The sequence below is a fragment of the Mixophyes fleayi genome, chromosome 2, assembly GCF_038048845.1.
Source record: "Mixophyes fleayi isolate aMixFle1 chromosome 2, aMixFle1.hap1, whole genome shotgun sequence".
NCBI lineage: Eukaryota > Metazoa > Chordata > Amphibia > Anura > Limnodynastidae > Mixophyes > Mixophyes fleayi.
In genome coordinates this window covers 251328067-251341492 of record NC_134403.1, presented here as the reverse complement: position 1 = coordinate 251341492, position 13426 = coordinate 251328067, and the positions used below count along the sequence as shown (strand labels likewise).

The 13426-nt window shown below is 38.5% G+C and overlaps 1 protein-coding gene across 1 annotated transcript in view; it reads left to right on the top strand.

Moving 5' to 3' along the window:
• The first annotated feature begins 4978 nt into the window (after positions 1-4978).
• The window catches only part of LOC142139907 (membrane-bound glycerophospholipid O-acyltransferase 1-like), a 43245-nt gene continuing 34797 nt past the window's right edge, over positions 4979-13426 (top strand). The window contains exons 1-2 of the mRNA XM_075197770.1: positions 4979-5101; positions 10757-10902. Of these exons, the coding sequence (XP_075053871.1) occupies positions 5024-5101; positions 10757-10902 (224 nt within the window). The 5' untranslated portion in view covers positions 4979-5023. The remainder of the gene's footprint in view (positions 5102-10756; positions 10903-13426) is intronic.

The following is a 13426-nucleotide window of genomic DNA, read 5'->3' as shown; positions in this document are numbered from 1 at the left end:
TGCCGGAACCAGGAGCAATGATGTTTAGAGCAGTTTTCTGGCATCTGTGTAAATCCTTGCAATAAACATATCTGCATGAGCCATAAGTCTACAAACACATGAAGCTTTTTCTGGATATGTAAATGCATATCAAGTTTTTGTAAATGAATAAAAATGTGTAAATGCATGTTTGCATTTTTCCCAATGCAAGATATCAGCTATAGTACTAAAAGCAAATGAAAACAAGCAAAGAGACTAAAAATATTTTTTTATTTTTCTAGCATTGCATTCCAAAACCACAGTTACAATGTTTCAACCAGGGATGGATTTAGACCTTTCATTAAGAGAGGGGGGTTTACCAGAGTCACTCAACCTCAATATCTATATATATATTTATATATATCAATATCTATAGTACTCTGTTTGGTGGATAGTTCCAGACATTCACCAGAGTGTGGAGACCTCACACTACTCCGATTGGTGAATGGCCAGTGCCATGTATTTCAAGAGGTCACATCAACTGTCAATCACTATGTTATTTGGTCCTAGTAACCCTTCACCACATTAAGGGATTAATATCCTAGTTCATATAATTTTTTAAAGAGTTCAACATACAGTTTATATCTGTTTATTACTTTATCCTAATTGATACAAGTATTTAAGGTTTTCGTTTATAACAATAAATGAAACCCACAAGAATCACTGTATTTGTTGTTGACCTTCACTACCACAATCAAATCATTGGTATAATATTCATATGGTTCATTAAATTATGCTGTACGATTTTTCTTTCTATATATTGCATAACAAACAAGGAAACGTGATCTATAAATTCAAATAAAAATTATCATAAAAAGCAACAATACATATTGATGGCTATGGGGCTGGGATCATAAATAGACCCCATAATAACAAAACATAAAAGACACATGTAAATAGAATACATTTTAACTGCTAAAGGCTGTCACGATCTGCCTCTGCCTGCACTGTAGCATCTTTTCTGTGGATGCTACTTTACCTTCTCCAGATCCTGCCTGAAAGAGGTTAACATTTCTCTCTGCTGCTGGGCTCTCTGAGAAACCTTTGTCATCAGGTCCTGCTTGTTCCCTGATATCTGACTTCTGATTGTTTCATCTTCCTGCACCGTTTTTCTGTGACTCAGACCTCAGCTTTGTTTGACCATGCTTCTGTCTACTCACTGGCATTGTTATGGACCTTCCACCTGTCCGATTCTCCTGTGGATCAACCAGTATTTTCTGCTCCAGTGGCTAAACCTGGTAATCCAGTCTCCTTGTACCTGCAGTTCCTCTGTTATACCTGGACACCAGTATCTCCTGCCTATAGCTCGTGTAATCCTGATAATCCTGGCATCCCGTGCCTGCAGTCATCCTATTTGTGCCTGGTCTCCAGCTTCCCAGCTAACCTGGTAATACTGCTGTCCTGTATCTGTTACTCCTATGGACATTTGCCCATTGTTTAAATATTTTCTGAACCTATTTTCACCTGTGTAATCTCTGTTTACAATAAAGTCACTCTATTTTCAAGTACTTCTACTCTATGTGGAATTCATACTGGGAATCCTAACAAAGGCAATACAAAAAATAATGTCTATTTTTAAACATGGGATGCTGTAGAAGCTTGGACCATGAAGTAGTGGGAGTATGGGATAGCAGAGGATGGGTTGAAGAAAATGTAAACCCAGACCTGCTTCACATAAATTATAGCACAGTTTTGCAACAGTCTTTGAAAGAAGCTCTAGTAATTTACCTGTCCAAAGACAATCCTGATAATGTTCCATTTTTAGAAACTAGTACTAGTAATTTAACCAACCTAAATTACTGTAGAAAACCAATGTAAAGTGAATAACATTAATTATCTTGTAACAATGAAACCTGTCAAGGGGTGGGATATATTAGGCAACAAGTGAACAGACAATTCTTAAAGTTGATGTGTTGGAAACAGGAAAAATTGGCAAGCGTAAGGATCTGAGCAACTTTGACAATGGCCAAATTGTGATGGCTTGACGATTGGGTCAGAGCATCTCTAAAACAGCAGGTCTTGTGGGGTGTTCCCGGTATGCAGTGGTTAGTACCTACCAAAAATGGTTCAAAGAAGGACAAAATCGCTCCTATATACTAACATCCCCCCTCGCTTAGCAATGTCTCCTGTCAGAAAGAAAAACAATTTTACCTTATCAAAAATCATATTTTTCAATAAAGTCTGTTTTTCCTGTAACAAGAAAAAAAAGGGTTAATAAACAATGCAAATCATCAATTCTTGGAATTCTTTTGATTTTAGTCAAATATCTTTTCTCAAGATTGATTGTAGATTGACTCTTTCACATCATATGTGATGTCTGGTTGAGTCTCAATACTTGCAAACATTAAGCTTCCAACAGCATTTCTGTAAGGGATTAGACTCATTTTCTCTATCTCTTCACTGCTTGGTGGTGACATTGCCTTTGTCATTCTTAAGCTTTTATCCACATGTCTAATATAAAAAAACAACAGAGAATTGGTGTACCTGCGCGGAAAAATAGGAGCAGCCTTTTATTTGCCAGCACACAATCCACAGAAATGTGCTCAAACTGATCTATATGAAATATGCGGAAAATAGAGCTGGTGCTTACAACTATATAATATGAACAGATAAAATAACAATTTAATCAGTCCCAATGAGATAGTGTTCTTAAATACTTGAGATAGTGTTCTTCAAGCTTGATTTGTATCACCACGATTCAAAGAATTCAATGTGACCGAAGTTCATTTAAAATTCTGACAATCTCCTCCACAACTGTATGTACATAAAAATGAAACACAAATCACATCATAGCGTAACATGTACCACTAGCTTCAATAATTTCAAAGCTTTTTCTGTTGCGCATCACTTCTAACTTTTAGTCTGCATTCAGATGCCTTGCGCCTCATCTTATGACATATGAAGCATTTGTACTTGGGCTTGTTGGACTTTGCACTTTTTGTGAGTAGAACGGTACTCTCAGCATTTGCCTCGACAGAAATTGTCTGTTTGAACTGCAGCAGCTTAGCTCTCACGATTTATGTCGTTAACTTGTTATCGTTAGACTCCAAAGCTATTACTAGGAAATCATACTCTGCCATTGCGACTTCCTCGTCGTCTACCTCTGCTCCCACAGATGCCAATTGCTGGGATATCGACAGCATTTTGTCTACGTTTATTTTAACACTCGTTTCCTGGGCCCATAACCTGTTGGTTATACCTTTTGATGTTACTAAAGGTGTTCAGTGGTGTTAAAGTGGATGTTAGGCCACAACGCTTTTGTAACTTAAACAGGTTGCTATTTATTTAAGATGATAACGACAGATGAATACATGAAGCTACTCACAGTTGGTAACTTGTAGTAAAGCAGTAGTTCAACAGTAGTAACAGTTTCAACAATCAGGCAGAAACACTATCATGAAACAAACTATAAATAACTAGCCAGCACTAAACACAGGTACATTAAAAGTGATGTGTAGATAATGGAGGTGATAATCTCAGAAAGTATAGAATCAATCTTTAATGCTAACAATAAAGCAAATCGTATTGCAAACCAAATTGTAACGTGAACATAGCAATCAGTGAGCAATCAATATGCAAAAACTCCAGAGGTGTCAGTTACTATGAATGCAATACAGAGAAATAAAAAAATCAAAACACAATATGGCAATTGGTTAAAGTTCCTGTAAAGTCCAGATCTATTCAAAACAACTGTGTCCTGAAGATATATCTAACTGGGAAGTTCCAATAGATAATGCTTGAGCATGCCAAGTATCGTGACAGAGTCTTGGTTAAATATCTCTTTTAATATAAATGATGCAGAGATGAAATGGGCACACTGCCCCCCCACTATAGTTGCTGTTGGTTTGGGGGCTGAGGTCCTCTAAGTCCAATTCCCAATGGATAGGGTAAGTCTGGATCCGGGACTGTGTTTAGCGCTGGTTATTTATGTATAGTTTGTTTCATCCAAGGCAGGCTGGATCACCTTGCCTACACTTAACCTAGCTGCTTCACAGATCATACATCTGTGGTTAGTACCCAGTTCTTTCTATTGTTTTTTAGAAACAGTATTATGCAGGTTTATGAAGTACGCATTTGTACATACAGTATACAGATGCAGGCAGGTTGGTAATGCACTTTGTCTCTATACCTCTGCACATCCATGCAGCAATAACTAGTGGGCATACAGACTCCTCCCTTATGTATATACATAGTTGCCAACTCTCCCGGAATGTTCAGGAGACTCCTGAATTTCTGGGAGAGCAGAGCCACCTCCCGGCTCCTGGCCCGTACGATAAGTTTGCTGGTAGGGACAGGGCTTAATGAAGCGGTACACGTGTCATCGCGGCCCCGCCCAGCGCTATAATAGGCCAAGCTGACTGTGACACGTTAGGTGTCGGGCCAAGTGACATGTCCCGCTTGGTCACGCCCCCAAAAATAGCCAGCAAGATCTCCCCTCCCGGAAGGGAGATCTCAAAAGTTGGCATGTATGTGTATATACAAGCAGTGGGGAGTCTACAGTCACCTTCTATGTGCGTTTGGGGAACATTACAACTATTATTATTTATGATGATAGTTATGGCAATTTTGGCAATGAAAAATGCAATATGAAATTAATATGCTAATTTCTGCATGTAATTATGCCATTATTTGGCACCAATTGTAAGTATTTATATGTGTTTTATATTATTATGTCTTATGCCTATCAAAGGGAGCTACCTTATGAAAAGTCCCAATTGTTGTATATTGTTATATTTCATTCTCTCGCAAATTTATTCTCTGGGCTGAGTTCCTTTTCCTTTGGTTTCTCAACAGCCAACACCACTCCTTCTTGGTTATTTCATGCACCCTCCCTAAACTTCCTCCCTCTATTCAGTGTGTAAGGTGCCTGTCCTAACAACATACTTTCTGGTTACAGTTTATTCTGTGGGTGTGGTGTGTGGGCGGGTGTCATAGTAGGTAAAGTGTCACATATCTCAGAACGGGTGTGGATATTCAGTTGAATAACACACGGGCAGTAGAGAACATGCAGATAGCAGGAGTGTATGAGGGTGCACCCCTGCATGTTGTGAGGCACATGATCACAAATCTTCCAACAGAACAGGTGTGTACATAGAAATATCCATTTATCTATAAAATGTGAGAATGACAGTTTGTTCTGTGTGGCTGCCTTTAAAAAAATGAGTTTGATGTGTTGCTATTGTAACTAAACAGTTAATGATAAGTGCTGCTATAAACTCTCTCTATATATATTATGGATATACATTAGTTCACAATTATCACCACATTATCAGCAGATTTCCTCTGAGTGAATGAATGAAAGAATTGATGGAATTGTAGCTAAGAATGAAAGCATCATGTTCACATTCACCAGTTTGAGTCCATGAAGTGTATGAAAGTGAAACAGGTTCTATTTTGCTACAATTACTATATTGTTAACTGTGATATTAGAATAGGGATGATTCACTGTGCACTGACAATCATGTTGATAAAGGAATATAAAGAAATAAAAAAAGAATTCACAGAATTTGTGATGTATTGTGCATATGTCTGTATGATGAACAAATGTCTATTTGTTCGGAGCCAGTTGATGATGTCAATCGCTGTGAATACAGAGTAATGCCGTAAACATGTTATGCTTTAATAATTCATAATTAATGGTAATGGTAATAGATTGGTCCATAATAGTACTGATGTTGATAATATTTATGTTGATAGCTGGGCCACATTAATTGATTGGCACTAAGAATGTAGGAATGTAGTAAAGTATTTGTAAAAAAAAATATCAGGTTTCAGTGGGTTACTTGAAAAGTACTATACTTAGATAACATAGGGCCTGATTCATCAAGGCACGCATACTGAGGGCAACCTGCGCTTGGTTTTAAAAGCACGTATCTCGGCCTTGCGCATGCCCAAATTCATCAAGGCACAGATCTCAAGATACATGTGTTGTTGAATTCAGGTGTAAGTCTGGTGTGCTCTTCTACACAACACACTGCACTATACGTCCAATACTTATGTGGATTATTAATTCGCCAAAGAATGCACAGATTATATATTATATATATAAAATGCCATCTGCTGTTAATATGTCAGTAATAATAATGGCATTATAAAACAGAAAAAAAAGGTTGGGGTTTTTCTGTTTGTTCTTTTGTCATTAACTACATTTATTAGAATGCTGTTAATGTCTACTGAACATAAAACACATGTTACAGCATGCATACGAGACTGTCATCACTACTGATCAGAACTTAGACTAGCCCAGTAGTTGGAGCAAGAGATACGGAAGAAAAACAAGTAACTTCGACAACTTAATTCGGACGTGGTTGCGGGCGCTTGAATTTGGCATGCTCCAACTGTACATTGACTACGGCAAAATGCGCCTTCCCCGCCCCATCCACTCCCCAAAATCGTAGGCTGAATTAAGTGTCTATTGCGTTCAAAGATGGAGCAGAAAGGGCCGCGTTCATGGCCGTATCTCCCAGTTCTGGGCATTTTGCATACGAAATGCTCAAAAATGACAGATTCGTGCCTTGAGGAATCAGGCCCATTATGTTGTAACAGTATTTATAAGTTTATACAACACAGTACATACGTCTGCATAATATATATAATACAATTTTGCAATTTATGATGCAAAGAGCAAAACTGCTTGAAGCAAAAACACAACAGATATGTTTAGCAAGTCTCAGATGTCATTATATTACAGTCACCAAGCTATTTTTCTTAATGCATAAGACTATATCAGTAGCAAAAAATGAATGGTGGCTGCAGTAGATGAGCAGCCCCCTGTGACCTGATCATTCAGTCCAAAGCACAAATGAAGAGATCTGTTCAGTTTGACCCCACATGTGTGTGTTCAATTTGGCAACAGATCTGGACTTTAGGTAACTGGGCTAAAATAATGGAATTGCCCGTCTGTCACCAGCTTAATTTCCTCTACTCTCCCTATATGTCACTCACTAGTTTTTTCCCTTTTGTTTCTTTCAATTATTCTTTACTTAATATTTGAAGAATATTGAAGAGTCTCATTAGACTAGGGTTTGAAAAAGTGGAGATATTGTCTATAGCAACCAATCAGATTCTAGCTATAATTTATTTAGTACATTCTACAAAATGATAACAAAAATCTGATTGGTTGCTATAGGCAGCATCTCCACTTTTTCAAACCCTCAGTTTAGTAAATATATCCCTAGGTCTTCCCTATTGCCAGGTCCAATGTAAACTGTAAGTGCAACTGACAAGCCGTAGGCAAATATACTTACAAATATACATACTTATTTATCTAGCAAGGAAGACATGATTGGGGTGTCACTTGCTTTGCTCCTTTTAGGGTTTGTCCTGGAGACATCATTATGTAACAACAGAGGGCTGCCCTGTGATAATGTAAAAGTGTTGGGCATGTTTACAGTAAAGACTGTGGTTTCACTGGGCTAAGAACCAGTTAGCATGGCTCCTAAACCCGACAATGGACTCCAAGACAGTCAGAAGTGTGCCTATAATAAAACAGTTCTCAGGCAGAAAAATGAAGAGAATTAATTTAGAAAATGCAAACGTCTAAATTTATTACATTTACCTTGTTGATAGATCTAGTAGTTATTGAAAGTTATTTAGTTTGCATAAGGAATAAGGCCAGTGGTGGATCCAGGGGGGGCGATCGGGGCAGTCGCCCCCCCTAGCGGGGACTTGCTGCCGGCGGCTGCACACTATGTGCAGGTCCGTTCGGCAGTGACAGGTAGGGACAGTGTGCTGCCCGGCTGCTCTGATTGTGTTTAAAACACAATCAGAGTAGCCGGGCAGCACATTGTCCCGTCCTGTCACTGCTGAGCGGACCTGCACATAGTGTGCAGCCGCCGGCAGCCTCAGAAGTCAGAAAGGGGGCGGGGCCTAAGTCGCTCCCCCTAGATCGCCCGGGGTACAACCATTTTCTAGATCCGCCCCTGAATAAGGCTAGGTACACACTGGAGCTTTCTCGTCTAATCATCGTGTAAAACAGCCGACATACGACCGTTCGCTCAGATGTCAGCTTACTGTGTATAAATACACGATGGTCAAAAGTTGCCCTAAAGTGCCGATTGGCAGATCATTTGGTTTGTCGTACCGTTTAAAAATCTCGTTTCAATCACCTTACGATCATGTACCGTGTATACATTTCTGATCGATCCATGTCCAACTGGCGATAGTTCCTCAAGCTGCAATTCTTTTCGGGGCATGGGTATGTAAATTGCTGTTGCCTGTACATCTCCCAGGTGGTGCTGTGTCCTCAGGTCTGTCAATTGGTAATTAGGTGCTACTAATGGTAAAGCAATAGTTGCTGACTACTGCATTGATGTGTATAGCATGTCTGCTTGTTTAATTATACATCTGTGTCAGTACAGTCTACAAGAAAAGCGCATAACTTTGTTTTCTACAGTATGGACCTCATTTAGAGTCGGACGCAAAGTCCGTTTTAGGCACATCCAACAAAAAGACACTACAACCCATGTGCAGAAAGCTCCAAATCCACCTGCATCTTTGACGCAATTAACACTTGCGACAGTTTGCGACTCACTACGAGAGAATGGGAGGAACGCGAAATTGTGAAGGCGTGACCATGTAAATACATCCTAGTTGTAGTGAGGCGCAGACACAACACACGTCAAAACAGGGCTAAAGCTGTGCGGCAGGAATTAGGTGGCGCAAGCGTTAGCTAGCTGCAGGAACTGCTCGCAGCTCCATTGGGTATTAAGAGTGGGACGCAACTGGGGTTGCTTGCCACTCGTAATACCCTACCAAGCTGCGGCACACTCCCACTCCTACACTTCTTAAACAGACTTTGCGTCCGACTCTAAATGAGGTACTATATGTGTATTGCATATTTCTGCCTCCATATGTATGCCCGTGAGTCCCTGTAGTATAGAATAAACACATACATTTGAAATACAAAAGATGTGTATTAGATTTGTCTGTCTGCCTAATTATACAACTCTGTACATGTACTGTAAAAAAGTATGTGTTACAGAATGAATGAAAAAGATCTGTTCTTTTCCTTTTAAGAGTTTTTGGGTGGTTCTTAATGAATATGTTCAGCCCATTATTTACATTTCTTGGGGATATCCCTACAGGGATCACATATGTCATTTCAGTGTGTGCGAAAACCAAATCTTTTAACACGACAATATGTCTGTTAAAAGTCGCTGCCCGGTCCATCCATCTTAATTCGTTAGTTAATTGTTTAAAACGTGTCTAGAGTATATGCATAAATCGCTTTACAATTGGACCATCAGTTGGTAGTACAATTGTTGTAGATAATACATCGGTCAGGAAATTCTTCAGTGTGTACCTAGCCTAAGAGATACATCGCTTCAGTTACTGCCTCAGGTATCAGAAAGATTAGGCTGACTCACGGCCTTCACAACTAAACATAGCCACTCAGGGTATCAGACACAGGACCCGCAAGCCCCAATATGGTCCTCACAATTGCAATTACCATGCATTTGCATATTTTTCTTTACTTTAACCATTTAAACCAGGTCAGAATATTGAAATTGGAAAATATGTGAGACATTTTTGAACAGAACATTGCAGACTTCAAGTCACACTATCCCCTCCGCATGGCAAATGGTTTAGGGCTTGCGTGACATGATTATATGTTTAGCAGAGTTCATCACATGTTTAAACCTAAAGTCACTGTTGAATAAAACAAACCAAGTGCCTCACTGAGACACTTATAAACACTGTAATTGCACTTATTAATCTAAGGTCATTCAGTAGGTGTTACAACCTATAGCACTCTATCTGTCAGTCAATCACAATGTTAAATAAGTCGAAATTCCTCCCAGTGCAGTGTCTGTCTATCAAGCATCAGCAACTGCTCTTGCAATCGTTTGGACTCAAAACATGGAGCTAAGCACTCTGAGCTATGAATGTGGGGGTACATGAGGCTGTAGGAAGACATATGGCGCTATATAGAATCATTTTAGAAATTATAGTTCATATAAGGCTATATTATGTTATTAATTTGGCACACCTGCCATTGTGAAACATGAAATAGGTCATGTTGGACACTATGTGGTTTGGGGCAACTGTACAAAATCATAAACACTTTCACATATATATTTCAATATATGAGCTAGATGAACTTTGGATAATTAGAATATTAACTAAACAAATGGAAAAACGTATTATGTAGCTTACTATCAGGTAATTGGCAACTTTATTTAATAGAGCCTGATAAGAACAAACTACTTAAATGATTACCTTACCTTATCTGATTTTATTATCTTCCAGGTGTAATATTGCTATGCCTGCCATTTATAGCATGTGTAATCAATACAGATTAATGCTTGCATAGTAGCAGCATACCTTTAATTCATTGTAAAGTAAAACACATGTTTCATATCTGTCTGGTTCCCCTGCCAATCTAATTCGTTTTCACAGTGTGACAATGTTCTGTTTCTGATTTTCCCACTTATTTTCCCACGGTAATAACTAAACTTATTAGTTTCTTTCTGCTTATACCAATATATATGTATATACATACATAATTTTACAGGCCAATATACAAGTACTATTAATTTTTAAATAATTAAGGGTATATTTGTCAATAAATTCACCAGAATGAAAATGGACAACACAATACAAACTGAAGTCAAATTTCTTTCCGTTTTATCATAATTAAATAGGTAGTAGTTTACTGTCATGAATGACATAATTGTGTTACATAGACATCAAGTTATATTTCAGCTAAATACATTCCCTTTACCTTCTTTTCTAGCGTATATTCCTCATCGGGCAAGTCTCTGCACTGATCCTGGCCTTCCTGTTCCGATATTGTCTGCCACCCTCTCAATGTGGTCCAAAAATCAGACATGGCGTGGCCTCCTTGCTGGGAATTTGTTTGTCAATCTACTGCTTTGGATGGTGAGAGAAGAACTTTACACAATTCCCAGTCACATCTGTTACTCTACAGAACATTTAACCACATTTAATCAATAGATACAAAAGACCTAATTTAGAGTTGAACACAAGTGCATCTGTGTGGCGTGAAAAATTTGTCACAACTTGCACCAGTATTTTAAGGTGCATTTATTTAACACTTGCCTTCCCTTCTGCTATGAGAGATAGGTCACAGGAATTCAAAGCAAATGCAGTACAGAAAGGCATGACACAATTTAACCTAGCACCCTTGAGCTGTGCACGTATTTAGGGTTAGGTGTATTTTTGTGCTTATACTAAATAAGTGAATGTTCTGCGCTCTCCATACAAGTACAAGCAAGTACTTGCTTATCAGTTATGTCTGTATTTAGCGGTGAGATGTGCTCGAATGTAATGCAACTCTAAATATGGATGGACATAGTTAACTTGCATCCATGCATAATTGCGCAGGATCAAATGTGCAAAAAGGCATATACCTCTAAGTCACCCAAATGGCAGCAATCTTACATCACACTACTCACACAAAAATATTACTGCACCCACGTGTTCACCAGTGTTATGTCTGCTTAAGCATCCTTTACCTAACTTCATTTACAGATATTGTAGAACTTGACAAATCCTAGGGAGTCAATTTACAGGCAAAGGATATCAAGGAATTAAATCCCTGCAGTGGATTGTATTACCATTCTCCTTCTGATAATAAAGCACTCCTGCCTGGTCATTGAGGGTTTCCATCACCTGAGTGTGCCTCATTGGTGCAGATGCTCCAGGTGTTAGTTGTTCTGTCAAATAGAAATCTCAGATTTTGAGAACTTTTAGCAGTACAATATTAAATGGATGCAAGACTTTCTTGAACGCTTTTAAACTGTTACATAAATCTGTAGTGCACTGGGTGAAAGGGACAAACGCAGTATTTTTAAAGGGGGGTTTCCAAATAGTTGAATGAAAAATACCATTGATAACGCACATTAAAAAAATAAACAACAAAAACCATTGATACCGTAATACCAGTTTTGACTATATTACATACATATCTGCAATGTACCAAGTATGTTATAGGATCCTCCATTTTATTAATCATTATTAAATGAATAATCGAAGCCTGCTTCTTATATTAAAGCTTGGATTAGATTTTATATATATATATATATATATATATATATATATATATATATATATATATATATATATATATATCTCCTACATCTAATTAAAGCTTATAGGCAAGCTCCAGTAATTACTTTAATAATAGTTAATAAAATAGAGGATCCTATAATGTTTTTTGCAGCTTCAACTGAAAAAAACAAACTTTGGCTGGAAGTGATTAGATGAGTAACAACATGCCTTTGTACACTATAATTTATTTTTCACCCTGTGCCACCTATCTAACATTCAGTTTATAAGTGCTCAGTAACTGTAAAATAAAATTAAACTGTCAAATATAATATATTTAAATAAAGTTTTAATATATATCGTATATAATATATATAATTTGCTGAACGCCCAGTGTCACTGGGACTCACCGTTCAGCAGCAGGGAACATGCCTGGTACTAATCAATAACTATTGAATAAAGTGTGACACAAACATGAGAGTAAAATTTCCCCCTCTAATGAAATAATTCAGCTGTATTATGTACATACAAAGCAATAGGTCAACACATCTCTGTATACGAATGTCAGTCAATACATTTAGACTATAAACATAAAGCTTATAATAGTCAATTAACTATATAAAACAATTATCCCCTTCATTGATTTATAAATCACTATATGCAGGATTGTATTCAGTCAATGCTTTATTCCTAATCTAGAAGCAAAAATCGATACAACGTTACAATGGAAAAATTGTTTATTACCTGTCAGATACTGTGTGCATAGTTTAGTATGAACATCTCCTGTATTAACTGAATCTTGACTGTGGCTGTGCCTGGGTGGAGCTGCTGCGCTGCGCATGCGCAGCAGCTCCATTTCATTAATAGTAGATTAGACAGCAGCCGAGACGTCGTCAGAGAAGCATCCGCATGGTCCTAAATAAAGTAGAGATGAGCGCACTCGAATTTATGAAATCCGAGCCCACCCGAACGTTGCCGATCCGAGTCAGATCCGAGACAGATCCGGGGTATTGGCGCCAAATTCAAATCTGAAACTGAGGCTCTGACTCATAATCCCGTTGTCGGATCTCGCGATACTCGGATCCTATAAATTCCCCGCTAGTCGCCGCCATCTTCACTCAGGCATTGATCAGGGTAGAGGGAGGGTGTGTTAGGTGGTCCTCTGTCCTGCTATATCTCGTGCTGTTCAGTTCAGTGCTGTGCTGTGCTGTGCTGTGCTGTGCTGTGCTCAGTCCAGTGGTGCTGTGTCCTGTGCTCTGTCCTTCTGAGGTCAGTGGTGCTGCTGGGTCCTGTGCTGTGTCCTGTTCAGTCCAGTGGTGCTGTGTCCTGTGCTCTGTGCTTCTAAGGGCATAGTTATTTCCCCCAATATTCCCCTGTGTTTAAAAAAATAAAAAAA